The 27647-nt window shown below is 43.7% G+C and overlaps 3 protein-coding genes across 6 annotated transcripts in view; all 3 read right to left on the bottom strand.

Moving 5' to 3' along the window:
- PAQR7 (progestin and adipoQ receptor family member 7) overlaps positions 1 to 27647 on the bottom strand; it is a 146136-nt gene that overhangs the window by 39366 nt on the left and 79123 nt on the right. The window contains exon 1 of one of the 3 annotated variants that reach the window (XM_066270049.1): positions 15414 to 15435. The exons of the other annotated variants lie outside the window; for them this stretch is intronic. The gene's annotated coding sequence lies outside the window, so the exon portion shown is untranslated. Of the gene's footprint in view, positions 1 to 15413; positions 15436 to 27647 lie in introns of those variants that run through there. 3 annotated transcript variants of the gene reach the window in all.
- Positions 904 to 26016, bottom strand: STMN1 (stathmin 1). Of its 2 annotated transcripts, none has more exons than XM_066270052.1 (5): positions 25996 to 26016; positions 5750 to 5830; positions 4694 to 4866; positions 2304 to 2495; positions 904 to 1413 (listed from the first exon to the last, which is right to left on the bottom strand). In XM_066270052.1, exons 2-5 carry the CDS (start codon positions 5760 to 5762, stop codon positions 1342 to 1344), a joined length of 450 nt encoding a protein of 149 aa, XP_066126149.1. In that variant the 5' UTR covers positions 5763 to 5830; positions 25996 to 26016; the 3' UTR covers positions 904 to 1341. The 2 variants fall into 2 exon arrangements, with proteins under 2 accessions (XP_066126149.1, XP_066126147.1); XM_066270050.1 differs by lacking the exon at positions 25996 to 26016 and adding an exon at positions 7400 to 7480.
- PAFAH2 (platelet activating factor acetylhydrolase 2) overlaps positions 18547 to 27647 on the bottom strand; it is a 70063-nt gene continuing 60962 nt past the window's right edge. Inside the window, exon 12 of the transcript XR_010730489.1 lies at positions 18547 to 19196. The gene's annotated coding sequence lies outside the window, so the exon portion shown is untranslated. The remainder of the gene's footprint in view (positions 19197 to 27647) is intronic.

Genomic DNA, 27647 nt, shown 5'->3' with positions numbered 1-27647 from the left:
ATCAATTCAAGGTACACAAAAGCGGCATAATCATTTCTAATTCAAGTATAAACTTAACTCACCCACTTGCCTCTGGAAGAAAATAGTCATTATTTGTTCTGAGCATGCTCTCTATACACACAAACTCACTTAATCCTAACATAGGAGGAAGATTGAGAAGCTATTATCCTTCTAAGCTTGGTAAAACCTCTAATCAAGATAAAGCCAGAGCTGCCCAGGCACAAACAGGGTGACATGCAGACCCTACTGCAGTATGAGCAGCCATCTTGCAAAATTGCAAACACTTTCATTATAGGTGTTGATTCCTAAGAGCTTTTACACAGATGGCTGAAAAGTAAATAATCATATGTAATTAAGGCTATTTTTCAAATACCTAAGAAAATTGCCAAAGGCTTTCTGGGAATTGAGAGGCAATGCTCTGACTACGGTGTATGTTGCATAGCCTCTTGATACAAGATGAAGGAACTGCCAGCCTACAGGGGCACAGAAAGTTTTATCAGTATTCAATTTGAGTCACAGCTTCCAGGGCAGGGAAGCATCAGGGTGCATACCTATCCCCAAGTTAACATAAAGCAAACCGTCAAATATCTCCAATTAGGATCTTAAGATTTCCTCTAAACTGTTGTCTAGAAACACCATTTGTGCCTCGAATCTGCCTTTTTAACAGGGACACAGGAACAAAAAAATGCTTGTTTGCAAATAAACATCTGAAGACTATCATAACAGCTGATCTGGGCCGAGGCATGGCAACAAAGTGGTGATTGTGGAAGAAAACAATGCGAACTACTCCAGTGCGAAGAGGGCGGAGAACCTGCAGTTGCTGGGCCTGCCCGGAACAAACATCATCCCAGAGGGCCTCTGACTGCACAGTTTATTACCTGGACAGAAAAAGCCACTGCCACCAACAGCACTGTGCAGTTTTATTAACCATTCAAGTACAGTAGCATCTGGTAAGATCGGGACAGAATTGGGATTTAAAAGTGAACAGATATTCAGCATCTAACAATTTGAAAGAAGCCAACTACATACTCTTCACAAACATGTTTCCACAGAGCCAATACAGTACTAGCCATTGACCCAGTACACCAGGTGTACTGAAGTAGAAAAGATACAAGAAAAATAGCTACATTAGAAAGACTTCAACACTTTAGAAAAAGAGCAAAACACTTTCAGTTTCTCCCTTTTATCCCCTAAAACAACACCGTACAGTCTGGATCTACCTATGGTCCTACATCAGCTTCTAGAAGAATTGTCAGGAGGGCAAAAATAAAATGACACTGGCCAGTACAGTCTTTGGATATTTAGGAAGGGGAGGAGGAGAAAGTCAGTTCTCAGAACAAATTAGTCAGCTTCAGTTTCATCAGCAGGATCTTTGGACTCTTTGTTCTTCCGCACTTCTTCAATGTGCTTGTCCTGTAAAGAAACAGTATATATCATCAGTCAAACACAGCAGCCTGCCAAGTCATGCCTCCAAAAGAGGCCCAACATAGTGTCGGCAGTTACCATATATGTAATAATATCAGAAATGCAATAGTCACCCATATCAGTGGTTTTACTTTTCACTGTTTCAGTTAACTGTAGTCAACTGCAGTATGAAAGTATAAGAAATAAACATTTCATAAGTTTTAAATTATTCATCGTCTTGAATATCATTTTATCTCACACTGTCCCACTCTGTCCTGCCCGAGATATAATTCATCCCTTCGTCCACTGTATTACCTGTCTGTAAGTCATTTAGTAGCTGTCTCAGTTATCAGATCAACTGTCATGATATCACAGTATCTGTGTTCATGTCACTCTTATTTTTCTTAATAATGACCCCAAAGCACAAGAGTAGTGCTGGCAACTTGGATGTGCCAAAGAGAAGCCATAACTTCATCAAAGATATGTATGTATAGGAAGAAACATAGCATATACATATAGGGTTTGGTACTATCTGTGGTTTCAGGCAGCCACTGGGGGTCTTGGAACACATCCCACAGAGATGAGGGAGGACTACTGTATAATTATATATTATATGAATGACATAATTAGAGTTCTAAGACAACCTTCAAACTTCCTGGGTCACACAGGAGACCTAAATAACTGAGCCTCCTACTGCTCTTCCAACAAAAGCATAATTATGCTGGAAGTTGTTGAATAATCCATCTTACTTTAAAATAAGATAACTCTCTCTAACATGTTAAGTTCCAAAATTGATGACAAGAATGCCAAACACCTTTGATCAAGGCGGTTAGCTGAAGGCAGTTCACTGGCACATGAAAACTTCAAGCTTAGCCCTCCTCAGCACTGCAGACACCAACCTTCTCTCGCAAGCGCTCCAGTTTGGCAGCCATTTGTGCCTCTCGGTTCTCTTTGTTGGCTTCCATTTTATGGGTCAGCTTCTCTTCTGCCATTTTACTGAAGTTGTTGTTCTCCTCAATTGCTTTCTGAAGCACTTCTTTCTCATGCTCTCGTTTCTCAGCAAGCTGCTTCAAGACCTCAGCTTCATGGGACTAAAAAATGTTTAAGAGGTTAGGTTCTCAAAACTGCATTTAGCGTAAGTTAAAATGACATAAGATTATTAGTTGGGAAGTCTGAAAAGAGGCAGAATATTAGGACTCTTTAAATAATACTGATCTAACACTGAAGCCAGGATCTGAATCATCTGTATCAAAATACTATGAAAATCCTATTTTGTTTACTTTGGAAAACTGTTAAGAGATTCTTGTCCAATTACTTTTAAAGGAATTCCTTGTAACATTTACTGCTTAGCCTAACCAGGCACAGTGGATAGAGCATCGAACTGGGATGCGGAGGACCCAGGTTCAAAACCCTGAGATGGACGGCTTAAATGCGGGCTCACCAGCTTGAGTGTGGGATCATAGACATAACCCCATGGTCACTGGCTTGAGCAAGGGGTCACTTGCTCTGCCTGTAGCCCACCCAGTAAGGGCACATATAAGAAAGGAATCAATGAACAAGTAAGGTTCCACAGTGAAGAACTGATGCTTTTCATCTCTCTCCCTTCCTGTCTGTCTGTCCCTATCTGTCCCTCTGTCAAAAAAAGAGATTACTTTTTGGTATCAAGATGGCTTGAGTGATATGCCCTTAGAAATGGGACTTTATTATAAAGAACTAAACTTCAAAGGCTACCCCCCAAAACTTAGCTCATTATAAAAAAAATGTAACCACACTAATAAAAGAAAATACATGAATGATAGAAATTTTAAGCCTCTAGATTACTATTTAAGCCAGAAGGATTTCTGTTTCAAAGAAAAGTTTATTAGCTTGTCTCTGTGGAAGCTGCATTAACTTCCAGACCACTAGAGTTTGATTACCGTGTCGGGCCTCCTTCAACAGACTCAGAATAGCTTGTTACCAAACAGATTCCAATGTGTTTGGAAGCACTGACTTGTAGGAAAATTACAGAGCATCTGCTACTGATTCTGTTCATTCTCTTCTGCAAAATCCCAGATATGAGTTTCACTATATTTAGCCAGTTACTATGTACAGCACAGGCTAATGACTATGGGGCCAAGGGTTGATTTCTAAATAGTCCTCTGTCCAGCCTTTGGCTGCATCTCTTCCATGAACACAAGCGACATAGAAGAGCAAGTAGGACAGGTAGGAATGACTGTGAACACTGCCACTCTTCCTGGGGAAATGCTTCACAGTGTTAACGATGGGCCAGTGTATGTACACGTAATCATGACACTAAAAAGTGGATAGCATGTGCTACAGCAGCTTAAAAAGGGGCTTGTCTGTGTAGGGATGTGGTTCAATGTGTTAAGACTTAAACTGAGCTGTGTTGGTTGGGGGAAGATTACTACTTTACCTTTTTGTGACCTAATTTCTCTAATTTAAAAATTAAACCTATTCACCCCAATCAGTGTTGTTGGAAGGGGGCACTACATGAGAATTTATTTAAAGTTCTTGATTAGTAAAATAATGTTTAATGAAAGGAAATACACCAAAATATTAATGGTTATTTCTAGGAAGTAGGATAATGAATACACTTAATTTCCTACTTATAAATTTCTGTGGTTCCCAATTTTTCATTTTTCTATAACAAGCATATTAATACCTGTTGATTTTTCTTAGTTCTTTTTAAAGATGCCTACTTTATAATAGAATAGCTTACATAAGAGAAAAGCTGCCACAGTACCAGAATGCCAGCTGAGCAAAACAATCACACTACTAGCAATTTAAAACGTTTTTATTATACTGTTCTCAAAATAACAAAAATAAAAATACTACACAGGAACACACTTAAACCAAAAGAAACACCCCCCCCCCAAATCTAATGAGACAATAAAAAGAATCATTCATCAATAAACTTGTTTCAATCACAAAGCATGAGAAGAAGCATGAACTCTGATTTTGGCCAAGTCCTAGGCTTGAATCCTGGCTCTAATACTCACGAGCTATAGGACTTGGGAAAATGACTTAACATTCCCAAGACCATTTTCTAAGCTCACCTATCCTTTTAGAGGTACTGTATTAAAAGAGAAAAATATAAGTCAAAAAGTTGTAGCATAATAGGAGCTCAATAAAAGATGTTTGGTATTTTCTTCCAGCCACTGGCATTATGTAATCTTCACGTAGTTATTATAACACAGTCCAGCTACACTTCTGTTTTCCCCATGTTATGGAAATAAAACTAGTTTGCCACATTACAAAAATACTGTTTTCTGTGAATTGTGATGTTTACCTTGCGTCTTTCTTCTGCAGCTTCTAATTTCTTCTGAATTTCCTCCAGGGAAAGATCCTTTTTCTTCGGAGGGGAAAGAGGGAATTCTGGAACAGATTCTTTTGATCGAGGGCTGAGAATCAGCTCAAAAGCCTGGCCTGAGGCACGCTTCTCCAATTCTTTCACCTGGATATCTAGATTTGATCATATTTATAATATATTCAGAAAAACGGAGTTTTCCTATTCTAATAAACTTTTCTGTAATTTTCTAAAAACCAAATCAATTTAATGAACAGAATTAGGGCTGACAGAACCATCTGACTTTGGGTGATAGGCACATAACGCAACCAACAGTTCAAATGCTATAGAGATGTTTACTTGAAACCAAGTACTCTTACTGATTAATGTCACCCTATTAAATGTAATTTCTAAATAAATAAAGAGTTAGAGCTAATGACGAAGCTGTGTTTGCAAGCAAGAAATATTATGCAAATACCATCTCCCAGAAATCAAAGCTCAACATTTTTTGATTCATAAATACCATTCTGAGACATCAGTATTGGACACTTTCATGAACAAAAAAGAAAGACTTGTGCAAATCTCCACAATTTTGCTTCAGAGCAAGCCAAATTGTCTACTAACAAAACAATTAATTATAACTCTCAGTACATTCAAGTGTTAACTATTTTCTCTTCTTTAATTATTCTCTAATTTACAAAATACATTTTAATAAGACCAAAACAGTGGTGCCAAGTTATTGGCTTAAGATTTAAACCAGCGGTTCTCAACCTGTGGGTTGCCACCCCGGCGGGGGTCGAACAACCAAAACACAGGGGTCACCTAAAGCCGTCGGAAAATACAAATTTATTATACAATACATTTTAAAATAAAATATGTATATTATACATTTTTAAATAAAATATGTATTTTCCGACAGCTTTAGGAGACCCCTGTGTTTTGGTTGTTCGACCCCCGCTGGGGTCGCGACCCACAGGTTGAGAACGGCTGATTTAAACCATCTCCTATTCTAAAATCATAAGTCCATCACATTTCACCTTTTCCAAATAGTTTACCTACCAGAAGAAGCCATGATGAACAGAAGACAAGAGCCTGGCAGTATATCAGTATATCCTACACAATCCAATGGCAAGGAAAGCCCTGAAAATGATTTTCAAAAGCATGCAGTCAATTTCTTTGTATTTCTATATGTCATTGATCCAAAGGGACCTCATATCACATCCACATAAATCAGCATCAGGAAAATCAGAATTAAATAAGAAACCATGAACTAGAAATTATGAAAATCTCTAAAACACCAAACATTAGAAAATCTGAACTGAACAGAACGCTGATTGTAGAAAATCAAGTTAACTGAGATTGCCTGTTCAAAAAACAACTCTTGGATTTAAACTCTAAATTTCCCCCCAAAACAGTGAGAAAATATTCCTGATTCAAATGAACAGCAAAACCGGAGCCATCTTAATAATGCCTACAACTCATTGTACAAATGAAATCCCACCCCTGCTTTGTCTGTGTTTGCCACGGTGGAAAACAAAACGCCCAGGCTAATATTAACTAATAATGTTGAACTCCTATTGTTCTTGGGGCTTAAGTTCCTTGTCCAACAGAGGGCAAAATTAATTTTACGAATCTCCAGGCATTAGATTAGATTTGCTGTCTTATGTCATGAAAAATTCTGTATCTTATCTTGATTTTTTTGAGGTCATGATTCTTGTAGACCCCCAGCTAGTAACAAAAACGTAGAATTACAGGTTCCCAACAGCTAGAAATTAAAATCAGACAGCGAAATGGCCTAAGACTAGCAGAGCATGAAACGCAGCACCAGACCGAGGATGGGCGTGGCCCTGTCCAAGCCAAGGAAGGCAGCAGGCCTCCCCCGCCCCCGGCCAATCAGAACACGCCCTGTGCTCCGGCCCTGGCCCCGCCCCCTTCCTCCCCGCGCCTTTTCGAAATCTCCCCGAAATCACAACACCCCGGAGCCCGCGCGCGTGGGAAGGGGAAGAATGGGAGGGGCTAACGGTCGTATCCGGATGACCCCGCCCACCCTGGGTTTATCACCCGCGGGAGCCCCCCCAGCTCCCGCCAAAATTATCTCGAGGCCACCCCTACCCCCGCCACAGGTAGTGGGATAGCCCCCACGTCGGATTACCTCCTCCCTTTGCTCCCACCCAATCTGCCACCATCCTGGCTTTCCGTGTCCCCAGTTGCGAGGACAGGAGCCTTCGTGGGTTGTTAACCTCACGGGCGCGGCGCCACAGGCACTGGGCGAAGACCATCGCGGGGAGCGGGTGCAGCCCTGGTCTTGCGCAGTCTGGCCCTAAAGCACCCAGCTCCCTGGAGGCGCCTCTCCGCCCCTCTAGACAATGGGAACCCCAGCGGGGCCGCGCCTGCAGGGGGAGTGAGGGAGACAAACGAGGGCCCACGCCCCCTATTGTCTCCTCAACCGCAACCGGGGTCTATCGTCCGGGGCTTGCCCAGCTAGCCGCGCCCTCTCCCCACGACAGCCGCGCCCCCAGGGAGTGGGGACAAAGCCCAGGCTCCGCCCGAGCCACACACAAAGCGGAGCGACCCCCGCCCGTCAGCCTCTCTGGGACCTGCAGCCCCGCCCGCCGCCCTCCAGTAGAGGGCCGCCACGAAGGCCCCACTCCGCCCGCCGGCTGCAACCCTCTCTCTGCCCCCAACCTCCTCCAAGGACCTCGCACCCACCTGCTCAGTCCGAGCCGCCTGGCCACACTGAGCACCAACAGACCCGAGCGCGCACAAAAGCGCCAAACAGCGGCACGTGACCTTCCTGCAGGGCTCTGCATTGGCGGAGAGGGTTGGCACGTGTCGGCCCCTCCCCCAACAGTCCGGTGGGCCCCGCCCCTGTGGACCCCACAGTGGCTCGGAAAATGTAGTCCGGGCTGGCGGGGCAGGAAGACAATGCGAGGGGTGGGGGCGTTTGTGGGTCTCCCCAGGCGTAAGCCGGGGACCCAGGTGATTGTCAAGCCGCAGAAAAAGACGTTCTGCTAGACCTGGGCCTGGACTTGAACCAGCTCTCCCATCCCTAGGAAAAGGACGGGGCCAGGCGGGGTGGGGCGGGGTCCTTCCGCACCTCTCAGAGGGTGGCTGCCTGGACTCCACTTCAGTTGAGCTACTTGCTGGGCGTCCGAAAGGGCAGTACTCAGCGCAGTGACCCAACGGTGCCCCACCTCGTGCGGCTACCTAAGACGCCCAAGCCCTTGTGACAGGACAATGCCATGCTACCCCCTTTATAAAGGTCCCCTACACCCGGAGCCCTGCCTTTACCACCGCGTGTCACCTGTATTGTGACATCATCATAATCCTTAAAACATTCAGCCCTATAACATCACAGGCGCTGCCCTTTCTTCACTGTGTGTGTTCTCATTACCGTCCTTGGGGTCCCCGAACTGATGACCAGAGCTGAGGGGTAAAGCCTGAGTGACTGTTAGCTCCGGAATTTGATATCCTTTGGTCTAACAGTCACTTGGCTTAAACGCAGACTCCATCTGTTCTGCCTAGCCTTTGGCCAGATGATAGGAAAGGAAGAGCAATAGCAGTTCTAACAACAGAGACCGCAGTTAAGTGTTGCTTTTGTTCTTGGAGCACGTGCTCCCCAGAGAGGTGCTGGGCCCTTTTTAAAAATCAAAACAAAAAGAACCACAACAAGGTCACGATTCCTCCCTGCCTGAGTAGATTGCAGCACAGCAGAGGTACAAAAGAAACTGGTGTGACCCCAGCTATCAGATCAGAATGATTGGCCTCTCTCTTCCCACAAAAATCCCAGAGGAAAAGGAATAGAATGAATATGGTTCCCAGGCCCCTCCTCCCATTCCTCTGACCAAGGCTGTGTCTTCAGGTGATGGTCATTACACCAATGCACCTGCTTTGAGATCCTGACTGGATAGAACACCTTCATTTTATCAGTCGATGGGTTTCAAACCCAAAAACAAATATGACCACCTCTGCTGAAACAGTCCTAATTTTAAAAGACTGTCCATATCCTGCTAGTCACTAAGGATGTGCTGGAGATAAATACAGTGACTAGATGCCTGAGACAAGGAAAACCAGATCATATGGGCAGTGGGCACACCACACAAAGCAAACAATTAGCAATGTGCTGTGGCCTGAAATATGCTTGTTGCAGCATTTTCTCCAACAATTGTCCTTGTGTGGGCTCGGCCTTTCCTCCGCCTCCAATCTAAGGGGTTTTCCCTTAGCATGTGAGCAGGACCAAAAATAATTCAGATTCTGAGTCCTGAAGAGCTCCTCCTCTCAAACCAAACTTGGCCACGAAATGGCCAAATACTTCCATCTCTGTCAGTTTTCGGAGTTGAAGTCTCAGGAATCGTTTAAAAAGCTGGAGAGGGGTGGGGACCAGACCTCACTGAAAAGTGACAGATTAGGAGGCAACGCAATGAGCAAGCAACCCAAGGCCAAGAGATCTATTATCCTCTGAACCAGCCTTTATCTTGAAGTCTTTGTACTTGATCTGCAGGTTTCAGAGGAAGGTCCCACCCATTTTGTGCATTAAAAAAAAAAATTGCCACACAAAAATCTCACATTTCTATTAATGTTGTGACAGAAAAAAAAAATTAATCTTTCAAAACACTGATTATTTTAAAGCATTTATACTGCTTTCCCCCCACCTTTTTTCTCTTTCCCCAGAGCAGATGTCTATTTCCATGGAAACCACAGCTAGCAAGGAAGATGTTAGAACTCATGAAGATATTTAATCTTTTTTAATGATGCCGCTTAGCTTCTGGGTTTGTTGTTAGATGCCTGGTCCTGCCAGGCTCTGTGACAGGATTTCCTGAGATCCTCACTGTTGTTTGGGGGCTGCGGAGGCTGGGAATAAGCTTTCCCCTAGAATGATCCCAAGAATAAAAAGGTGCTTGTGTGGTGGGATAGTCCCTGTTGTTTAGGATGGAGTTGTCTTTCTGAGAGCCAGACCATACATATTTATTGTGAACTCTTATGGTTGTTCATATATGAGCCCTGGAATAGGATGTGCTTTCAACTGTATGGAGAGTAATAGTTTACCACTTTACCATAGAGAAAGACAGAAGTTCCCTTCTTGGAAGCTTCCTAAAACTAACTTCCAAACCCACTCCCTCCCGAAGTGGCAGCCGGCGCTTAATGTTCACACTTTGGCACTATCTTTACCCATGAAAATTATTTTTGCCTCTGCTCAGATGGTTTGGTCAGATTGCTCTGGAGCTGTCTGTAAGTAGATTAGCACAAAGTGAAGTCAAGATATGGCAGTCATCCAGCTTATTTGATCTGTGTAGACAGCAAAAGAAGAGCACTTCATTCTTCAAAGTCCAGAAGGGATGTCTACACTGATCAAACGCTCCGGGTAGTTGTCAGATCTTCTCTGTTCTTACAGAGCACCGGCAGCCTTTGTCCATTGTTGGTTCTGAGGCTGCAGGGGTCATCTCCCACATAGGTGCTTCCACGTTCCATTGCTACTTATAGGGCTTATCGTTGGCACACTGATGTCGTGGGAGAGACTTTCTCCTTGTCCCCAGACTCTCTGTTCCCTCTGTCCCCTATCCCTTAGGCATCAGGCCCTAACACTCCCTTCCCTGTTCAAATGCTGTCTGTGAATCTGCTATTTTACATGTCTGGCCCCCTCACTAGAGTAGTAAGTCCAAGAAGGCAGGGGTTTTATCTTTGTCTTGATGTTCCTAATGCCCAGAACCAGTCCTGGCCCAGCATGGTGGGGCTTGGATATTTGCAGTTGACTTTAAACAAGAAGAATTTCTCTTTGGTAATGCAAGAGGATAACAATGAGATTAAAAGTACCCGGCACAGCCTGACCAGGCAGTGGCACAGTGGATAGAGGGTTAGATTGGGATGCAGAGGACCCAGGTTTGAGACCCTGAAGTTGCCAGCTTGAGTGTGGGCTCATCTGGCTTGAGAAAAAAAAAAAAAAAAAAGCTCACCAGCTTGGACCCAAGGTCGCTGGCTCCAGCTCGGGGTTACTCGGTCTGCTGAAGGCCCGCGGTCAAGGCACATATGAGAAAGCAATCAATTAACAACTAAGGTGTCACAACGAAAAACTGATGATTGATGCTTCTCATCTCTCTCCGTTCCTGTCTGTCTGTCCCTATCTATCCCTCTCTCTGACTTTCTCTCTGTCCCTGTAAAAAAACCAAAAGTACCCAGAACAGTGCCTGGCACATTGTAAGTGCCTAATGCTTGTTAACTATTATTGCTAGAGAAGCTTCTTGATTGCTAGGTTATTGAATGAAAAAATGAATGAATGAATAGACCATCACCCTTTGGGGGGGAATCATAGTCACTGGGTTAACTCTTCGCAGGAGTATTTTACAAATTTCAATTGATTTAATTATTTTGAATAGACAACACATTCACATAGTTTAGAAATAAAGTATAAAAAGTCCTCTTCTCTGGTATCCCACCTGACAAATTTGATACCCACTCCTCCCCCAGCATAGTCATTGCTATCTTCCTGTGTATCCTAAAGTTTCTCGACAGGTACACAAGCAAATTTGTATTAATATATATATTCTTCTTCCCCTCCATAATACAAATGGTAGTCTACTGAAACTGTTTTGCACTTAGGATTTTTTCACTCAACATGTTTTCACAGATCAAGCATTTTCTTGCCCTAGGATCCACTGTATGAATGAATGTTCCATAACTTAGTTAACCAGTGCCCTATCCATGACTCATAGGTTGTTCTCAATTATTTGTTATTTCAAATGATGCTGTAATGAATAACCTTATATATGGTATTTTCCATGTGGGTGAGTATATCTGCAAGATATACTCTTAGAAGATATATAGATTTTATACATTGCAAGTTCAAAGGGAAAATGTATTTACAATTTGGATAATGCCAAATTGCCTTTCATACGAGTTGTATCAGTTCAATATTCACCATGTGGTGTTTTAATTCATTACCGCAATTCATTCAAAAATGGTTTGAAAGGCTTTGTCCCTAGGAATTTCAGACATTAGGGAAAAGGAGGGGGAGGACTAGAAATCCCAAGAAAGATGTAGCTGTCAATTCTGTCTGTATTAATAATGCCTATAAATACTTGACAAGCAGCACCTAATCTCAGAATAGCACTGGAGCCTGCACGGTAGCACTTGTCTCGGTTGGCAGTTTATAAGTGTCTGTAGGTGTCACTGTGAGGTTGGAAGCTTTTTGAAGGCAGGGTCTTTTTCATAGCTTTATCCCACTCTCCTCTTTATGATGCCTGACACAGTGCCTGGCATATATCTTATTTAATTAGTTCTAAGATGTATTCACCGCCCCCCACATTTTTGTATCTTTGAAATAGGTTGTGCTTCATAGTCAATAAATAACATTATAATTATTGACAGCATATTTTCTTAGTGGTACATAAAATAATGGTATGTCTTAAAAATCAATGGCATTTTGGAGTCACTGAAATATGGTAAGTGCACACAAATTAAATGTGAGTGGAATGGGGCCAAGATGTTGCTGCCCCGGCCAGTCTTCTCACTCCCATGCTCTAGTCCTCATCCCTCTTATCTAAGTCCACACCTTTTTCTAATGGTTCTTTTTATGGGGATGACTCCCTTGTGCCTCTTGGGCTCCTATCTCTCTCCTGACTTCTACAACTACATTATTTCTAAAGTTTAAAGGACATCTCCTCATGGATCCCCCTGCCCCATAAGGAACCTCAAATTCCAGGTAACTCATATTGAAATAACATCTTCCCAACAACGTCTAGGGTTCCCCATTTAGCTAGTTGTTTTGCTGGACTCTTGGCCTCCAAGTTTAAAACTTTTCCTCTTTCTCATCTCCCAGCCTTCAGTTATAGAAACTAAGTATTTTTCTAGTAGACTGGAACCTTTAAAATGGTAATAGCTATAAGAGGAACAAAATTAAAGGACTCACATTTCTTGATTTGAAAACATAATACAAAGCTACAGGAATCAAAGTAAAGACAGACATATAGGTCCTAGGTGGTGGCTCAGTGAATAGAGGGTCAGCCCAGCATATGGACATTCCAGTTCAATTCCCAGTCAGGGCTCACAGGAGAAGCGACCACCTGATTCTTTTCTCTTCCCTCTCCCCCTTCCCGCCCTCTTTCCCTCCTGTAGCCAGTGGCTTGATGGAGCATTGTCCTCTGGTGCTGAGGATAGCTCAGTTGATCCAAGCATCTGCCTCAGGTACTAAAAATAGCTTGGTACTTGAGCATCAGCCCAGATGGGGTTGTAGGGATCCTGGTCAGGGTGCATGCCCGAGTTTGTCTATCTCCTCGCCTCTCACTTAAAAGAGAGAGAGAGAGAGGGAGGGAGGGAGAGAGAGAGAGAGACGGACATAGAGACCAATGAATAAAATAGAAAGCCAAGAAAAATAACCCTTGCTATATGGTCCAATGATTTTTTTTTTGGTATTTTTCTGAAGTTGGAAACGGGGAGGTAGTCAGACAGACTCCCACATGCGCCCGACCAAGATCCACCCAGCATGCCCACCAGGGGGCGATGCTCTGTCCATCTGGGGCATTGCTCTGTTGCAACCAGAGCCATTCTAGCTCCTGATGCAGAGGCCATAGAGCCATCCTCAGAGCCCCCGCCAACTTTACTCCAATGGAGCCTTAGCTGTGGGAGGGGAAGAGAGAGACAGAGAGGAAGGAGAGGGGGAGGGGTGGAGAAACAGATGGGCGCCTCTCCTGTGTGCCCTGGCTGGGAATCAAACCTGGGACTCCTGCACGCCAGGCCGACGCTCTACCACTAAGCTAACCAGCCAGGGCTGGTCCAATGATTTTGACAAGAATTACAAGACCATTCAATGGGGAAAGGACAGTGATATTGGAAAAACTGGATATCCACATTAAAAAGAATGAAGTTGAACTCTGACCTCATACCATATTCAAAAATTAACTCAAAATGGATCAAAGATCTAATATAAGACCTAAAACTAGGCCCTGGCCGGTTTGCTCAGCGGTAGAGCGTTGGCCTGGCGTGCGGGGGATTCCCGGCCAGGGCACATAGGAGAAGCGCCCATTTGCTTCTCCACCCCCACCCCCTCCTTCCTCTCTGTCTCTCTCTTCCCCTCCCGCAGCCAAGGCTCCATTGGAGCAAAGATGGCCCGGGCGCTGGGGATGGCTCCTTGGCCTCTGCCCCAGGCGCTAGAGTGGCTCTGGTCGCGGCAGAGCGACGCCCCGGAGGGGCAGAGCGTCGCCCCCTGGTGGGCAGAGCCTCGCCCCGGGTGGGCGTGCCGGGTGGATCCGGGTTGGGTGCATGCGGGAATCTGTCTGGCTGTCTCTCCCCATTTCCAGCTTCAGAAAAATACAAAAAAAAAAAAAAAAAAAAAAAGACCTAAAACTACACAACTCGTAGACGAAAACAGGGAAAAGTGTTAGGACTTTGGATTTGGCAATGCTTTCTTGAATGTAACACCAAAGGCACAGGCAACAAAAGAAAAAAACTAAATTGGACTCATAAAAACTTAAAATCAAAAGACAATATTAGGCCTGACCTGTGGTGGTGCTATGGATAAAGCATTGACCTGGAACGCTGAGGTCATCAGTTTGAAACCCCAGGCTTGCCTGGTCAAGGCACATATAGAAGTTGATGCTGGCCCTGGCCGGTTGGCTCAGTGGTAGAGCGTCGGCTTGGCATGTGGGAGTCCCAGTTCGATTCCCAGCCAGGGCACACAGGAGAGGCACCCATCTGCTTCTCCACCCCTCCCCCTCTCCTTCCTCTCTGTCTCTCTCTTCCCCTCCCCCAGCGAGGCTCCATTGGAGCAAAGATGGCCCGGGCGCTGGGGATGGCTCCTTGGCCTCTGCCCCAGGCGCTAGAATGGCTCTGCAGCAGAGCGATGCCCCAGATGGGCAGAGCATCGCCCCCTGGTGGGCATGCCTAGTGGATCCCGGTCGGGCACATGCGGGAGTCTGTCTGACTGCCTCCCCGTTTCCAGCTTTGGAAAGGTACAAAAAAAAAAAAAAAGAATTTGATGCTTTCTGCTCCTCCCCCTTTCTCTCTCTCTCTCCCCTCTCTAAAATTAATAAACAAAGTCTTAAAAATAAATATTAAAAAAAGACAATATCAAAACCAAAAAAGATAGTATCAACAGAGTAAAATGCAACCCACACAATGGGAGAAAATACTTGCAAACTATGTATCTGATAAGGGATTAATATCCAGAATATAGAAAGAACTCCTAAAACTAAAAAAAAAAAAAAAAAATCCAATTAAAAAATGGGCAAAGGACTTGAATAGATATTTCTCCAAAGAAGAAAAATACAAATGGCCAATAGGCACATGAATAGATACTCAACATCACTAATATTAGCTAACTACAAGTAAAACCACAAGATACCTCCTTACATCTATTAGGATGGCTACTATAAAAAAACAAACAAACAAAAACAAGAGTTGGAGAAGATATGAAGAAAATGGAACCCTTGCGAACTGTTGGTAGGAATGTAAGATGGTATAGCCAACTGTGGAAAACCATATGGAAAGTCCTCAAATAATTAAAAATAGAATTACCATATGACCCAGCAATTCTACTTCTGGGTATACACCCAACATAACTGAAAGCAGGTTTTGAAGAAACATTTGCACACTCATGTTCACAGCAGCATTATTCATAATAGCTAAAATATAGATGCCACTCAACTGTCCATTGACAGGTATATAGATAAGCAAAATATGATATATACATATGATGGAAAATTACTTAGCCTTAAAAAGGAAGGAGCCTGACCTGTGGTGGTGCAGTGGATAAAGCGTCGACCTGGAAATGCTGAGGTCGCCAGTTCGAAACCTGGGCTTGCCTGGTCAAGGCACATATGGGAGTTGATGCTTCCAGCTCCTCCTCCCTTCTCTCTCTCTGTCTCTCCTCTCTCTCACTCTCTCTCTCTCTGTCTCTCCCTCTCCTCTCTAAAGTGAATAAATAAAAAAATTTAAAAAAAAATAAAATTAAAAAAAAAAAATGGAAGGAAATTCGCCTGACCAGGCGGTGGCACAGTAGATAGAGCATCGGACTGAAATGCAGAAGGACCCAGGTTCGAGACCCCGAGGTTGCCAGCTTGAGCGCGGGCTCATCTGGCTTGAACAACAACAACAACAAAAAAGCTCACCAGCTTGGACCCAAGGTCGCTGGCTTGAGCAAGGGGTTACTCAGTCTGTTGAAGGCCCATCCCTGGTCAAGGCACATATGAGAAAGCAATCAATGAACAACTAAGGTGTTGCAATGAAAAACTGATAATTGATGCTTCTCGCTTCTCTCTGTTCCTGTCTGTCCCTATCTATCCCTCTCTCTGACTCTCTCTCTGTTCCTGTAAAAATAAATAAATTTAAAAAAGGAAGGAAATTCTGACACATGCTACAACATGGCTGAACATTGAGGACATTATACTAGGCAAAATAGGCCAGTCACAAACAGACAAATACTGTATGATTCCACTTATGTGATATACTTACTCAAAATCATGGAGATAGAGAGTACATGATGGTAGCCATGGGCTGGTGGGAGGGACAGATGGGGAGCTATTGTTCAATGGGCGTTGAGTTTTAGTTTTATAAGATGAGAGGGTTATGGAGATAGATAGTGATGATTAAATATATTATCAATACATTATGAATGTATTTAATACCACTGAACTGAATACTTAAAAATGGTTTTATTTTTTAAACGGTTTTTTAAAAAGTAAAAAAAAAAAAATTAAGACGGTAAATTTTATGTGTATTTTACTACAATAAAAATAACTGAAAAAGATAATAGCTAATGAGCTCATAGAATACTTACCATACACTAGGTACTGGTGTAAACATTCCACATGCAATAACTCATTTAATCCTCATTAACAATCTTATGAGATATTATTGGCCTAATTATAAAGAAGGGGAAACAAGGATGACCACTGTCCCAGTTTCCCTAGGGCCAAGGGGTTTTTCTGAGATGCAGGATTTTCAGTGCTAAAACTGGGAAAGTCCAAGGCAAACTCAGATGAGTTGGCCACTCTAACAGAAACTGAGGCACAGAGAGACATTATCTTCTGTAGACATGTCACATAGGGTACATGCACTTTCAAGGGCTATGCTCTCTCTGCCTCTCATCAAGAGTCCAGCTGTGCCCCTTCTCAAGGGCAAGGCATTCCTTGAGGCCAAAATATATATGCCCGCCTAGAGCCTGGTAACCCCTTCTAGACCACACTCTGGGTACCCAGGACTCCAGAACTCCTAATCCAAATAGCCTGAGTTCACCTTCAGCATCTACACCAGCCCCTTCCCTGAGCTCGTCCCCCCAAGGGCGAACTTCCCTGCTGGTGAGTGCAAGGCAGGCTGCTTGTAAGGGGTGTGGACAGACCTGGGCATCTAGGCCAGGGAGCGCAGGCAAGAGCAGGAGCAGGAAGAGAAGGGAGCTGGCTCTGCCACATGCTGACCTGGAATGCCACAGAATTCCAACATTCTCAACTCGAAACCTGGCTTTCTAGGTTATTATGGAGGCATATTTTTCAAGGAAGATAAAACATATATTTTAAAAAAGAGTTTGTTAGCTTGATGTGTAACCCTTAAATTGTTAGGTCTAAGGTATGTGGCCTTCTATTTTATATTCTTACCTTGGATCTGGCAGATGTCAGCAGCAGGCCTGCAGAGAGATTAAATCACTTGTCCAACTAGGCTACACAACAGCACAGAACTTTTGTAGTCTGGTTCCAAGTCTGTGCTTTTCGCTATCATTCTACACTGTTTTATCAGGCTAACCCTGTTATTTTACAGACTGGATAGAAAGGCCAGAGAGACCGTTAGGCATTTGCCCAAGGTCACACAGGAATTTGCATCTTGTGCTTTAAAAGCTGCTGCAAGACCCGTTCAGTCACCACTTGTGTGAACTCCGGAATGACTTTCCATTTAGGGGCCTGCATTTCATCATCCTTAAATGGGGACAAGGCCCCTAATGCAGTGTTGTTGTCAGGACTAAATGAAATGATATATATAAAGTACCTAGCATTGTTTCTGATGCATAACAAACCTTCAGTGGGTGACAGTGGAGGTATTAATCATGAAACACAGCTCTGATCACACCTTTTTTCTGCTTGAAACATTTTATGAATTAAACTTTGGCGCACATCACATGAGAAAAAGAAAAGATTCCTGAAATCTAAAAAATATGATGTGTTCCTTAGATTATTATCCAAGGGTCCTTGGCCTGGCATTTGAGACCCTCCGTGAAGTAATAGCAATCTACCTCAAGAGCTATATTACTTTTATTCATGATAAAGCAATTGTTTTAAAAATAGAAAAGAGTTTCGTTCTCACTGATCATAGGTCCTCCTATGTCTCTGAGACCTCTACCTCTGCTTCCCCCATACCTCCAAGTTTCAGCTTTATTAGACTATTCCCAACTCCCTAAAAAGTCACATGTCTGTATGTCCTAGGCTGAGTCCCTTGGCCTCTGTCTCTGTGGAAATTCTCTCCACCTTGATTAATCTCTCTGATCCTCACATACTATGCTGGTATTATAACTATCCACACAAATGTTTGTCTCCCTTACTGGACAGTAAGCCCCTCAAGGACAGGATTCTCTTTGATTTATCTTAGTGTCCCCACAGTGCCATGAATAGACACTCGGCACATGTTGAATCATTTGGCTGATGTCTTTTGGCCACCAAACATTTAAGGCAGAGAGTCAGACAGCATGACTGAGGGTATATTCTGGAATTCAATCTCTTGCAATTCAAAAAGTACTATTTTAGGGACATTTAAAAATACACATTCAAAACGTTTAATTTTACAATCATTTTAGATTTCCAGAGAATTGCAAAGATAAGCACACAGAGTTCCCAAACACCCTTTAGCCAGCTAATGTTAACATTTTATGTATCCAAAGTAATACATTAACATGGGGTTCAATACTATTAACTAAATGGCTGGCTTTAATTGGGGATCCAATGCAGGATACTACCTTGCATGTAGCATCATGTCTCTGTAACCAGTGACATTTATTTTAACCTGAAGGCTGAAGGTGATTGCATTCTGTTGTTCCTTCCAATTGACCTTTTCCAAATAATCAAAATGTGAGCAAGAAAAATGGTGTGGGAATGGTGAGGTTGGAGCACTTGCCCTCTGGGGGGCTTTTGGGGGCTTCAAATAGGTAAATACACTATTCTTCCCATATGGGGCTAGGAGTATGATTTTCATCTAAGATCTAGTCCTTTTCTTGAATGGGCACTGGTGGGCCTAATAGCAGGGATGTGTTATCAGTTATGTTTAATTCATCGAGTTTCTGGGCCATCCCGGAGCCCAGTTTTCCATGGCCTGGCAGGGAAACATGTTCCCAGGACTCACACAACTTCCAGGCAGTTGACATTTATCAGCAACCTTAGCAATTCAGTGAGAACAGAGGTTACAGCTGTCACAGGAAGTTGAAACCAAGGCTGCTGAGATCACACCCATTCCGAGGCGGGTGAAAGTAGACACTGAGTAGGATTTAAGCCCGGAAGGTGGGGTGGCTGGGGTGTCATGAAGAGAAGGGTGGGATGCTCTGTAAGAGAAAATACACAAGGGGAAAAAAAGATGTCACTGGAACTCGGGGTTGATTTGCAGACCTTCAGGGGTTTGTGGCTAAGCCCTTGCAGCAATTAGTAAGCATCAGCATTGCAGGGCATTCGCAGAACCCACCGCTCTGATGCATTACCCTAGCAGCCTCCTAACTGGTCCTCAGTCCACTCCCTCCCTTGAATCCATTTCCAACATGGGCACCTGCCAACTCAAATCACTGGGGAGTGCAGGCCCCATCTAAGCAGAAGGACTGGGATGTATCACTTTTCTGGGGCTGCTTTAATGAAGTGCCACAGTCTGGGTGACTTAACTAACAGAAATTTATTGTCTCACAATTCTGGGGGCCAGAAGTCCAAAATCAGAGTGGCAGCAGGGCTGATTCTGTCTGAGGGCTGTGAGGAAGAATCTGCCATGCTTCTCTTCCAGCTTCTGGGAGCCTCCATCGTTCTTTGGCTTGCAGATGGCCTCCCACGTCTCCACACTGTCTTCTCTCCATGTGTGTCTGTCTCTGTGTTCAGATTTCCCCCTTTCATAAGGACACCAGTCATTTTAGATTAAGGCTTACCCTGATGACCTCATCTTAACTTGATTATCTGCAAAGACTTAATTTTCAAATAAGGTCACATTCCTGGTACAAGTGGACTTCAACATACACTAAGGGGACACAATTCAATCCACAGCAGAGGGCTCCCACTTGGATTCGGCTGACGGCTGTCCTGGAACAATGTGTGGCTAGAGAAGCTGGAATTGCCTGACCTGTGGTGGCGCAGTGGATAAAGCGTCGACCTGGAAATGCTGAGGTCGCCGGTTCGAAACCCTGGGCTTGCCTGGTCAAGGCATATATGGGAGTTGATGCTTCCAGCTCTTCCCCTCTTCTCTCTCTCTGTCTCTCTTTCTCCCTCACTCTCTCCTCTCTAAAAATGAATAAATAAAATAAAAATAGAGAAGCTGGAATTTAGGATTTCTAATGAACTATCCTGGTTTTTAAATATTGGCCTCTAGTTAAATATAACAAAACTGTTTTGTGATACCATGACTGCCAAGCAAGTCAACCTCTGCTTCACTGTCACCACAAAGTTCTTTCCAAAACATTTTGTCCCTCCACTATTCCAATGTCTATGGGATTCAAGGCCAAATTCTTTAGCATGGCACAGAAGGCCCTCTATAATTCCTTTTACAGAGTAATCTATGTTTTTAATTCTAACCAGAAGAAAAGTTATCTGATCCATCTTGTAAGGACTCTTGAAATATATTTGCTAATAAGGACAAACAACCCTCTGCTTTTACTTTCATTAGTATTTACATATTTTATGCTGAATTTACTCTTGAGCTATAAGTTTTTGTTTCTTCATACAAAATCAGTGCTCTGTCAGGCCATCAAAACAGGATCTTTTTTGTCCCATACAAGAATGCATTGGCCACCATAGTTCCCCGTAGCTTCTCCTTCTGCTTGATGTCATACACCAGCAATATGGTTTACCCTTTCTTTGGTATCTTGCAAACCCCACTGGATTGTAAGGACCTCAAGGACAGAGACTCCCCATGAACCTTCCTTGGGTCCCTCATGGGAAACCCACATTTTTATTTTATATATTGCAAACACTGTATTTTATATTCTGCAACCTTCTGCTTTTCTTAATAGATTTTGAGCTCTATCTATGTCCCTGCATCTGTAGATCTAATTTACTCCTTTTCTAACCACAGTATAGTGACCTGTTAAGATTTTTTTTTTTTTTTAAAGAGACAGAAAGTCAGAGAGAGGGATAGACAGATACAGACAGACAGGAACAGAGAGATGAGAAGCATCAATCATCAGTTTTTCGTTGTGACACCTTAGTTGTTCATTGATTGCTTTCTCATATATGCCTTGACCGCGGGCCTTCAGCAGACCGAGTGACCCCTTGCTCGAGCCAGCAAGCTTGGGTCCAAGCTGGTGAGCTTTTGCTTAAACCAGATGAGCCCGTGCTCAAGCTGGTGACCTCAGGGTCTCGAACCTGGGTCTTCCGAATCCCAGTCTGACGCTCTATCCACTGTGCCACCACCTGGTCAGGCAAGATTTTTTTTTTTTAATTTTGGCAGAGACAGAGAGAGTCAGAGAGAGGGACAGACAGACAGGAAGGGAGAGAGATGAGAAACATCAATTCTTCACTGCAGTTCCTTAGTTGTTCATTGATTGGTTTCTCATAAACCTAGTTTTGAGAAACCACCGCCTAGTCAGGCAAGAATTTAAACGATATTTTACTTATACTTTCCCTAGTGATGGGCACAAAGCTGTTTTCAATGGTTTATTAGATATGGCCCTGCAACAGGCAGCCTACCTGAATGCATGTGCAAGTATTTCTCCAGGGTAGAAACCAAGAGAATTGTTAGAGCACAGGGTATGACAGTTTTACTAGATAAGAACAAATTGAGAGACTCCATTGGCCCATAACCTCACCGGCACTTGACAAGGTCTGATTTCATTCCTTCTTGCATTTTTATGTATGAAGTGGCTGAGATCTGTGGCTGTACTGCTGCTCCCTCACAGTCACAGAGCAGGTTCAGGGCCAAGGGTAAACCTCAGGTCAACTAGTTTCTCATGGCACAATCTTTGCATCACACTGTATTGTCCCCTGTCAGCCCTCCCTGGAAGATCAATGAGAGACCCCTGGTGTGTGTGAAGGAGGGTAGGCAGCAGAGGGAAGGGAGTGGCTAAAATTCTCCAACATGGTGATTATACTATGAGTGAAAACAACTTCAAATCCTCCAGGAAAATGGCTCCACTGTGCTCTGCAGATCTGCTCTCCCACCAAGATAGATTCTACCTGCAGCTTTCATAGCTACACACAAGGATCTGATTGGCTCTTCCTCAGCCGAGACAAGGGTGGGAACACAAATGGCATCCCCAGCTGCTGGTTTTTCAGCAGGCAGCTCTATTCTGGAAGAAGGGGGAGGCCAAGCCCACAGTGCGGATCCCATGGTAGCTACCCCGAATCTGAGTAGAGGCTCGCCAAGCCCACTGCAGCACCCGGCACCCAGCACCCAGCAGGAGCCAGAGACACCTTCTGCCACTTGCATCACCTTGGGAAGGGTGGGCCGCCTCTGGCCCGGGCAGCAGCCAGTGAACAGCGCTCAGATTTCACAAGGACCTCCCCAGCCAGAGCCCGCCCAGCCGTGCCCCTGCAGCTCTGAAATCTGGATGACCGGAGGCACAGGCAGCAAGCGCCTGCTATTAACTTTGAGTAAGAAGGGGAAGGTTGGGTCCTGCACCTCTCTTTGCAGTCTCTGATCAGGGTGTAAGCTCCACACCAGGGACCTCCAGGGAGGTTGAAGACTTAAACTCTGCTTGAGCTCCTTCAAGGTGCATAAGGTGAATGAGGGCGAGGCCCCTGGCCCTGGTCCCTCTTGAGGGCCAGTGCTCGTGTTGGATATGTCTCCCTAGGAGCTGGTAGTCAGATTTCCTTTTTCCTCTTTAATGCAGGAAAGATCAGTGGGAGAATTGGGAGGAAAAGAACAAAGCTGGCACTGCCCAGCCTACTCTTCAGAGCCTGAAGGGCTGGCTCCCCCCCTCCCACCATTGGGATTACTTGGAAGGCAGCCTTTTTTTCTTAAACTATTTTCTTAGCCACCACCTTCGGAGCCCTTGGTAGGTGCCAGGCACTGCACTAAGTGTATTATCTCATTTCCTCCTCATGGCAACTCTAAGATATTACAGGTTCGGCAAATGTGTCTTAGGAAATTCTCCCATATCCAGTGTCTTTATTTTTTATTAAAAAGATTTTGTTTGTTTGTTTTTAATTAACTATTTGCTCACTTTTACTAATCTTTCACAGATCCTTAAAAAAAAAAAGACAATTGAGAACACCGCAAACATCACCATAATATTTTTACTCAGTGGGAGGAGTGAACAGGGTGCTGGTGATCGCTGCTGAGAGGGGAACCAGGTAACGCTTCTGAAAAGCAGTTCAGCCCTTTGATCAAAAGCTTGAAAACTGTCCATGCCCTTTACTGAGGAAATGGTCACCCTCTAAGGAGATAGCAATAGCTGTTGGCATGTAAAATGCATGTTCCCTGGGACCCAGCAATTCTACTTGGACGAATCTATTCTATAGATAGATGCCCTAGCACATGGACAAAATGGCATATGTGTAGGGACATTTGCCACTGCACTGCTCAAATAGCAAAAGATGGAAGACAACCTCAAAATGTATCGACTGAATGAATTATGGCACATCCATTTATTTAAAGAACTTCCAGGTAAACATTTTTAGGAAATGAGGCAGTTTTGTAATCAGCAAACATATTAAGTGAAAAGGGAAAAATGTAAAGTATGTATTGGATAAGCTACTATTGCTATATGAAAAAAGGAATCTCTATTTACAGGTGTGTGTGTGTGTATACATACATATATTTTTTACTTTATTTTATTTTTCCCAAGAAAAATACATAAGGACCAGGTAATAGTGTTGCCTTTGAAACCCTTAACTTTTATGCTTTGGTGCCTCCTGGATTAGTGCTGCATTGAAGGAGGAAAGTCACAGCTAAGGGACCAAGGTAGAGAAAGACATTTTTTTTTTCATTTTATAACCTTTGAAATTTTGTACCACGTGTCCATATTAGTAATTCAAAATTTAACCTAAAAAAAATAGATTCACTAAAATCCTACCTCTAGACCCAGTAATTTTCCTTCTTGGGAATCTAGCTTAAGGAAATTACAAAGATTTACACAAAAAGCTATACACTGCAGTGTTACAGTAAAAAAAAATAATGCAGGTAATCTAAAAGTCCAACAGGGGACAAGCTAAGAAAATGATGGTGTGTACATATAATGCTTACCATGAAATCATAAAAAAGATGTTTATAAAAATACATTAGTAACATAGGGAAATGCTTATAACATTAAGTTTTAAAAAAAAGGAGCCAGGTAGAAAATTACCTATGCCGTACAATCAGATCACAGTAAAACAGCAGACAGAGAAAATAACCGGAAGGAAACATGCCAAAAAGGAAACAGTCATGGCCCTGGGTGCAGGGATTTTGTTCCCCTCGTAGCTTTCTGCACTACTTTTTTATTTTATTTTTGCAATGGGCATCCATGTCTTGGATAATTTTTAAAAGATAAAACAACAATAAATCCCCATGGTTATTGGAAAAATTAAAGATCTACAGATATATTAACCCAGCAAGTCTACTTTTAGAAATAAACCCAGTATAAATATTCTGCTCACAAAATGAATGTGAAGTATAAAGTATCCCCTAATTTTTGTGAGCAGTATAGATGTGCAAGTGCTCAGAGCACTAATAATAACAAATGATTGTAAACAACGCACGTGCCTATGAGAGGACACCACTTAAGTACAGACACCCCTAAAGTAGACTATTAAGCAACAGTTATGCAGGATGGGATAGATATGTCAACATGGAAAAATTTACAGAGTAACAGTGTGGTGGGAAAAGCAACTTGCAGAACAGTGTGGATGTTATGGTTGCATCTATGCTAAAGAGAAAAAAAAAGCTGAAACTCGGTATTTGTGTTTGTACATAAATATATGGAGGGCATTAAACTATTCACATCAGCTCTCTCTGGTGAAGGTAATAGACTAAAAGAAGATTTTTTTTTAAACTCTACGTTTATCTGTGGTGTTCATGTCTTTTATAAAAATATGTTCTCAAATCATTTGTGTAATTAAAATAATAATAATAATAATAATAATAATTTAAGGGTTAAGTATAAGCCTAGAGAAAGATCTGAAAAGATATACAATTAAATTATCAGTAGTTTCCAGCAAGGATGAGGGAGTGGGTCATATTCTCCATTTATTTTCTATTAAATCATAATTAAAACAACAACATTAAAAGCCTGGCTGGTGGGCAAGAGCCCCTGCTTTTCTCTAGCTCCTCCATCCCTCCACACTAGGGCTCAGTCCTCTTAGGTAAGATCCTGCTCACATGCAGGGCCGAGAGTGCAAAGCCACAGACAATACCAGCCTCATTACTCCTCTTACCAAAGAGGAGGGAACCAAGACCCTGAGACACAAGCTCCTGGCTGCTCTGCTGGGAAAGTGGACTCAGGCGACCTGGATCCCAGGCCCCTTCTCTCCCACCTTCAGTTTCCAGAGATAACCCACAAGAGGGGAGAGCCAAGGATTGTTTCCTCTGGGCCACAGAGGATGGGGCTTGAAGCCACAAATTAATGATATCCGTGTAGCTTCAAAAGAAGGAACAATAAACCCCATCATTTGCTGAGTTCCCTCTGGGCTCAGCTTCAAGTTCCTTTCCCAGACAATGGCTGGTCACATCCCCACAAAGCCTCTGACAGGTTTTCCAGAGAGATGGCAAGAGCACGGGGCCAAATTAGCCTCCAGTGGCCAACACTGTGAGATTCACCTCTAACGACTTATTCCCTCCAAAGAGGGAGCTTGGGAACCCTACCAGGGCCCAGGAGCTCATCGCTGGAAGATCTGTTTGCTCCAAAAGCTGAGCAGGAAGCAGCTGTGGTGTGACAGAAGGGCACTGGCCTGGAAGCAGAAAACCAGGGGTTTCAGGAGCCAGTGCTTGCATGTCTCCTTTTATGACCCTGTCCACTCACCGGATCCTGTGTCGGGGCGTTGGGGGGCAGACAAGAGCTTCTGTATCTGGGGGAGAAAGGGCGGTGTCTAGCCCCCTCCCCCATCATGGCTGTTTCAGAATCCTAGATGTCAGTGAAGCTGCCATTCCCTCTTCCCTCCCAGCTGCTGCCTGTCTGTCTCCATGGCAACCAGGCCAAAAGACTAATTTGCCAGGGTCCAGGCTCTGGAGCTTACCTTGGAGCTGGGTTTTCACTTGTCTTTCTGGAAACTAGTCCACCGCCACTCCCAGAAGCCTCTGACAGCATCCCCTTAGCCACTGCACAGGAGGGACACGGTCAGCCAGAAAAAACACACCACTTGTCCTTTATAAACCATATCCACTTGGCGAGAGGGAAGACAGTAATGCACCCAATGGCTTTGTAATCACTGGTGGTTTGTGTTTCAAAGATCCCTGTCTTGCTTACTAGTTGCTCTGAGCTGCTCAACAGGGATCTGCAAGAACAGATGGCTTTGGGAACAGGTCACATGCAATGAGGTCCCCAATCTCATCCCCTTTCCATTCCCTCAGGCCCCTCACTGCTCTCTGCTGGCTTATGGCTGGGTCCAGAAGTCCTGCTGGGGCCTCTTTGGTTCTAACAAGACTAAAACATAAAAACGTCTTGATGAGCACCTTTTCAGAAGGTCATGGAGAGTCAGGCAGTCAGTCACTCTGAGCTTTACAGATCTCTCCCTTGGACATAGTATAATTTACCTAACTGTATTGGCTTTCCTCAGTGCTGTTTTTTTTTTTTTTTTTAATTTATTGATTGTTTTAGAGAGAGGAAGAGGAGAGAGAGAAAGAGAAAGAGAGGGAGAGATCAATTTGTTGTTTTACTTATTTATGCATTCATTGGTTGAGTCTTGTATGTGCTGTGACCGGGAATTAAACCTGTAACCTTGGTTTATTGGGGTGATGCTCTAACTAACTGAGCTACTTGGCCAAGGCCCCTCAGGGCTGTTTTAAATCAGACAGATTTCTTTCTGTATTTGTGCTCTGACATCCTGGCTATAGCTTCCTAGAGAACAGGGCTGCCATGGCTGACTCTTCCTAGGATACGGCACATTGCCTTGTGCTTAGCAGGTGGCTTCATGAACACTTCAACACAGAAGCACCTTTACATATCGACCACGAATTGTGACTGAGGTCCGGAGACCTGGTTCTAGGCCTAGCCCTGCAGCTAACTTGCTGAGCAACTTTGTGAACACGTTTATTGTTATTTTCTGGGACTCAGTCTCTTCATTTAGGAAGTAAATCGGACTGTGATCTCTAAAGGTTCCTCCTCAGCATTAACTCTCCCTGTCAAAGGGAGAAATCCACACAGTTCTACATAGGAGAAACGGCATTAGGATCAGAATTATTATTATTATTATTTTTAGTATGCTTGCGTGTAAGAGATGGACAGACAGGAAGGGAAAGAGATGGGAAGCATCAATTCTTCATTGCAGCGCCTTAGTTGTTCATTGATTGCTTTTTCATATGTGCCTTGATGGGGGGAGGGAGCTCTAGCTGAGCCAGTGACCCCTTGCTCAAACCAGCGACCTCAGGCTTAAGCCAGTGACCACGGGGTCATGCCTATGACCCCACGCTCAAGCTGGTGATGCCATGCTCAGGCTGGTGAACCCACGCTTAAGCCTCAGGGTTTCGAACCTGATGCTGCTTCCTCAGCATCCCAGGTAGATGCTCTATCCACTGTGCTATGGCCTGGTCAGGCATAGTCAAGATAAATTAAAAAAGAAAAAGAAAATCATGAAATGGCAAATTTGGACTCTGATGTCCCAACTGAAAAGGACTAAGAGACTAGATAACAGTCTATGAAGATAACATGCCAGCCTGACCTGTGGTGGCG

Source organism: Saccopteryx bilineata, chromosome 3 (assembly GCF_036850765.1).
Source record: "Saccopteryx bilineata isolate mSacBil1 chromosome 3, mSacBil1_pri_phased_curated, whole genome shotgun sequence".
In the NCBI taxonomy this organism is placed as follows: Eukaryota; Metazoa; Chordata; class Mammalia; order Chiroptera; family Emballonuridae; genus Saccopteryx; species Saccopteryx bilineata.
Note: the sequence above shows the minus strand (reverse complement) of the source record. Positions and strands in the feature narration are given on the sequence as shown.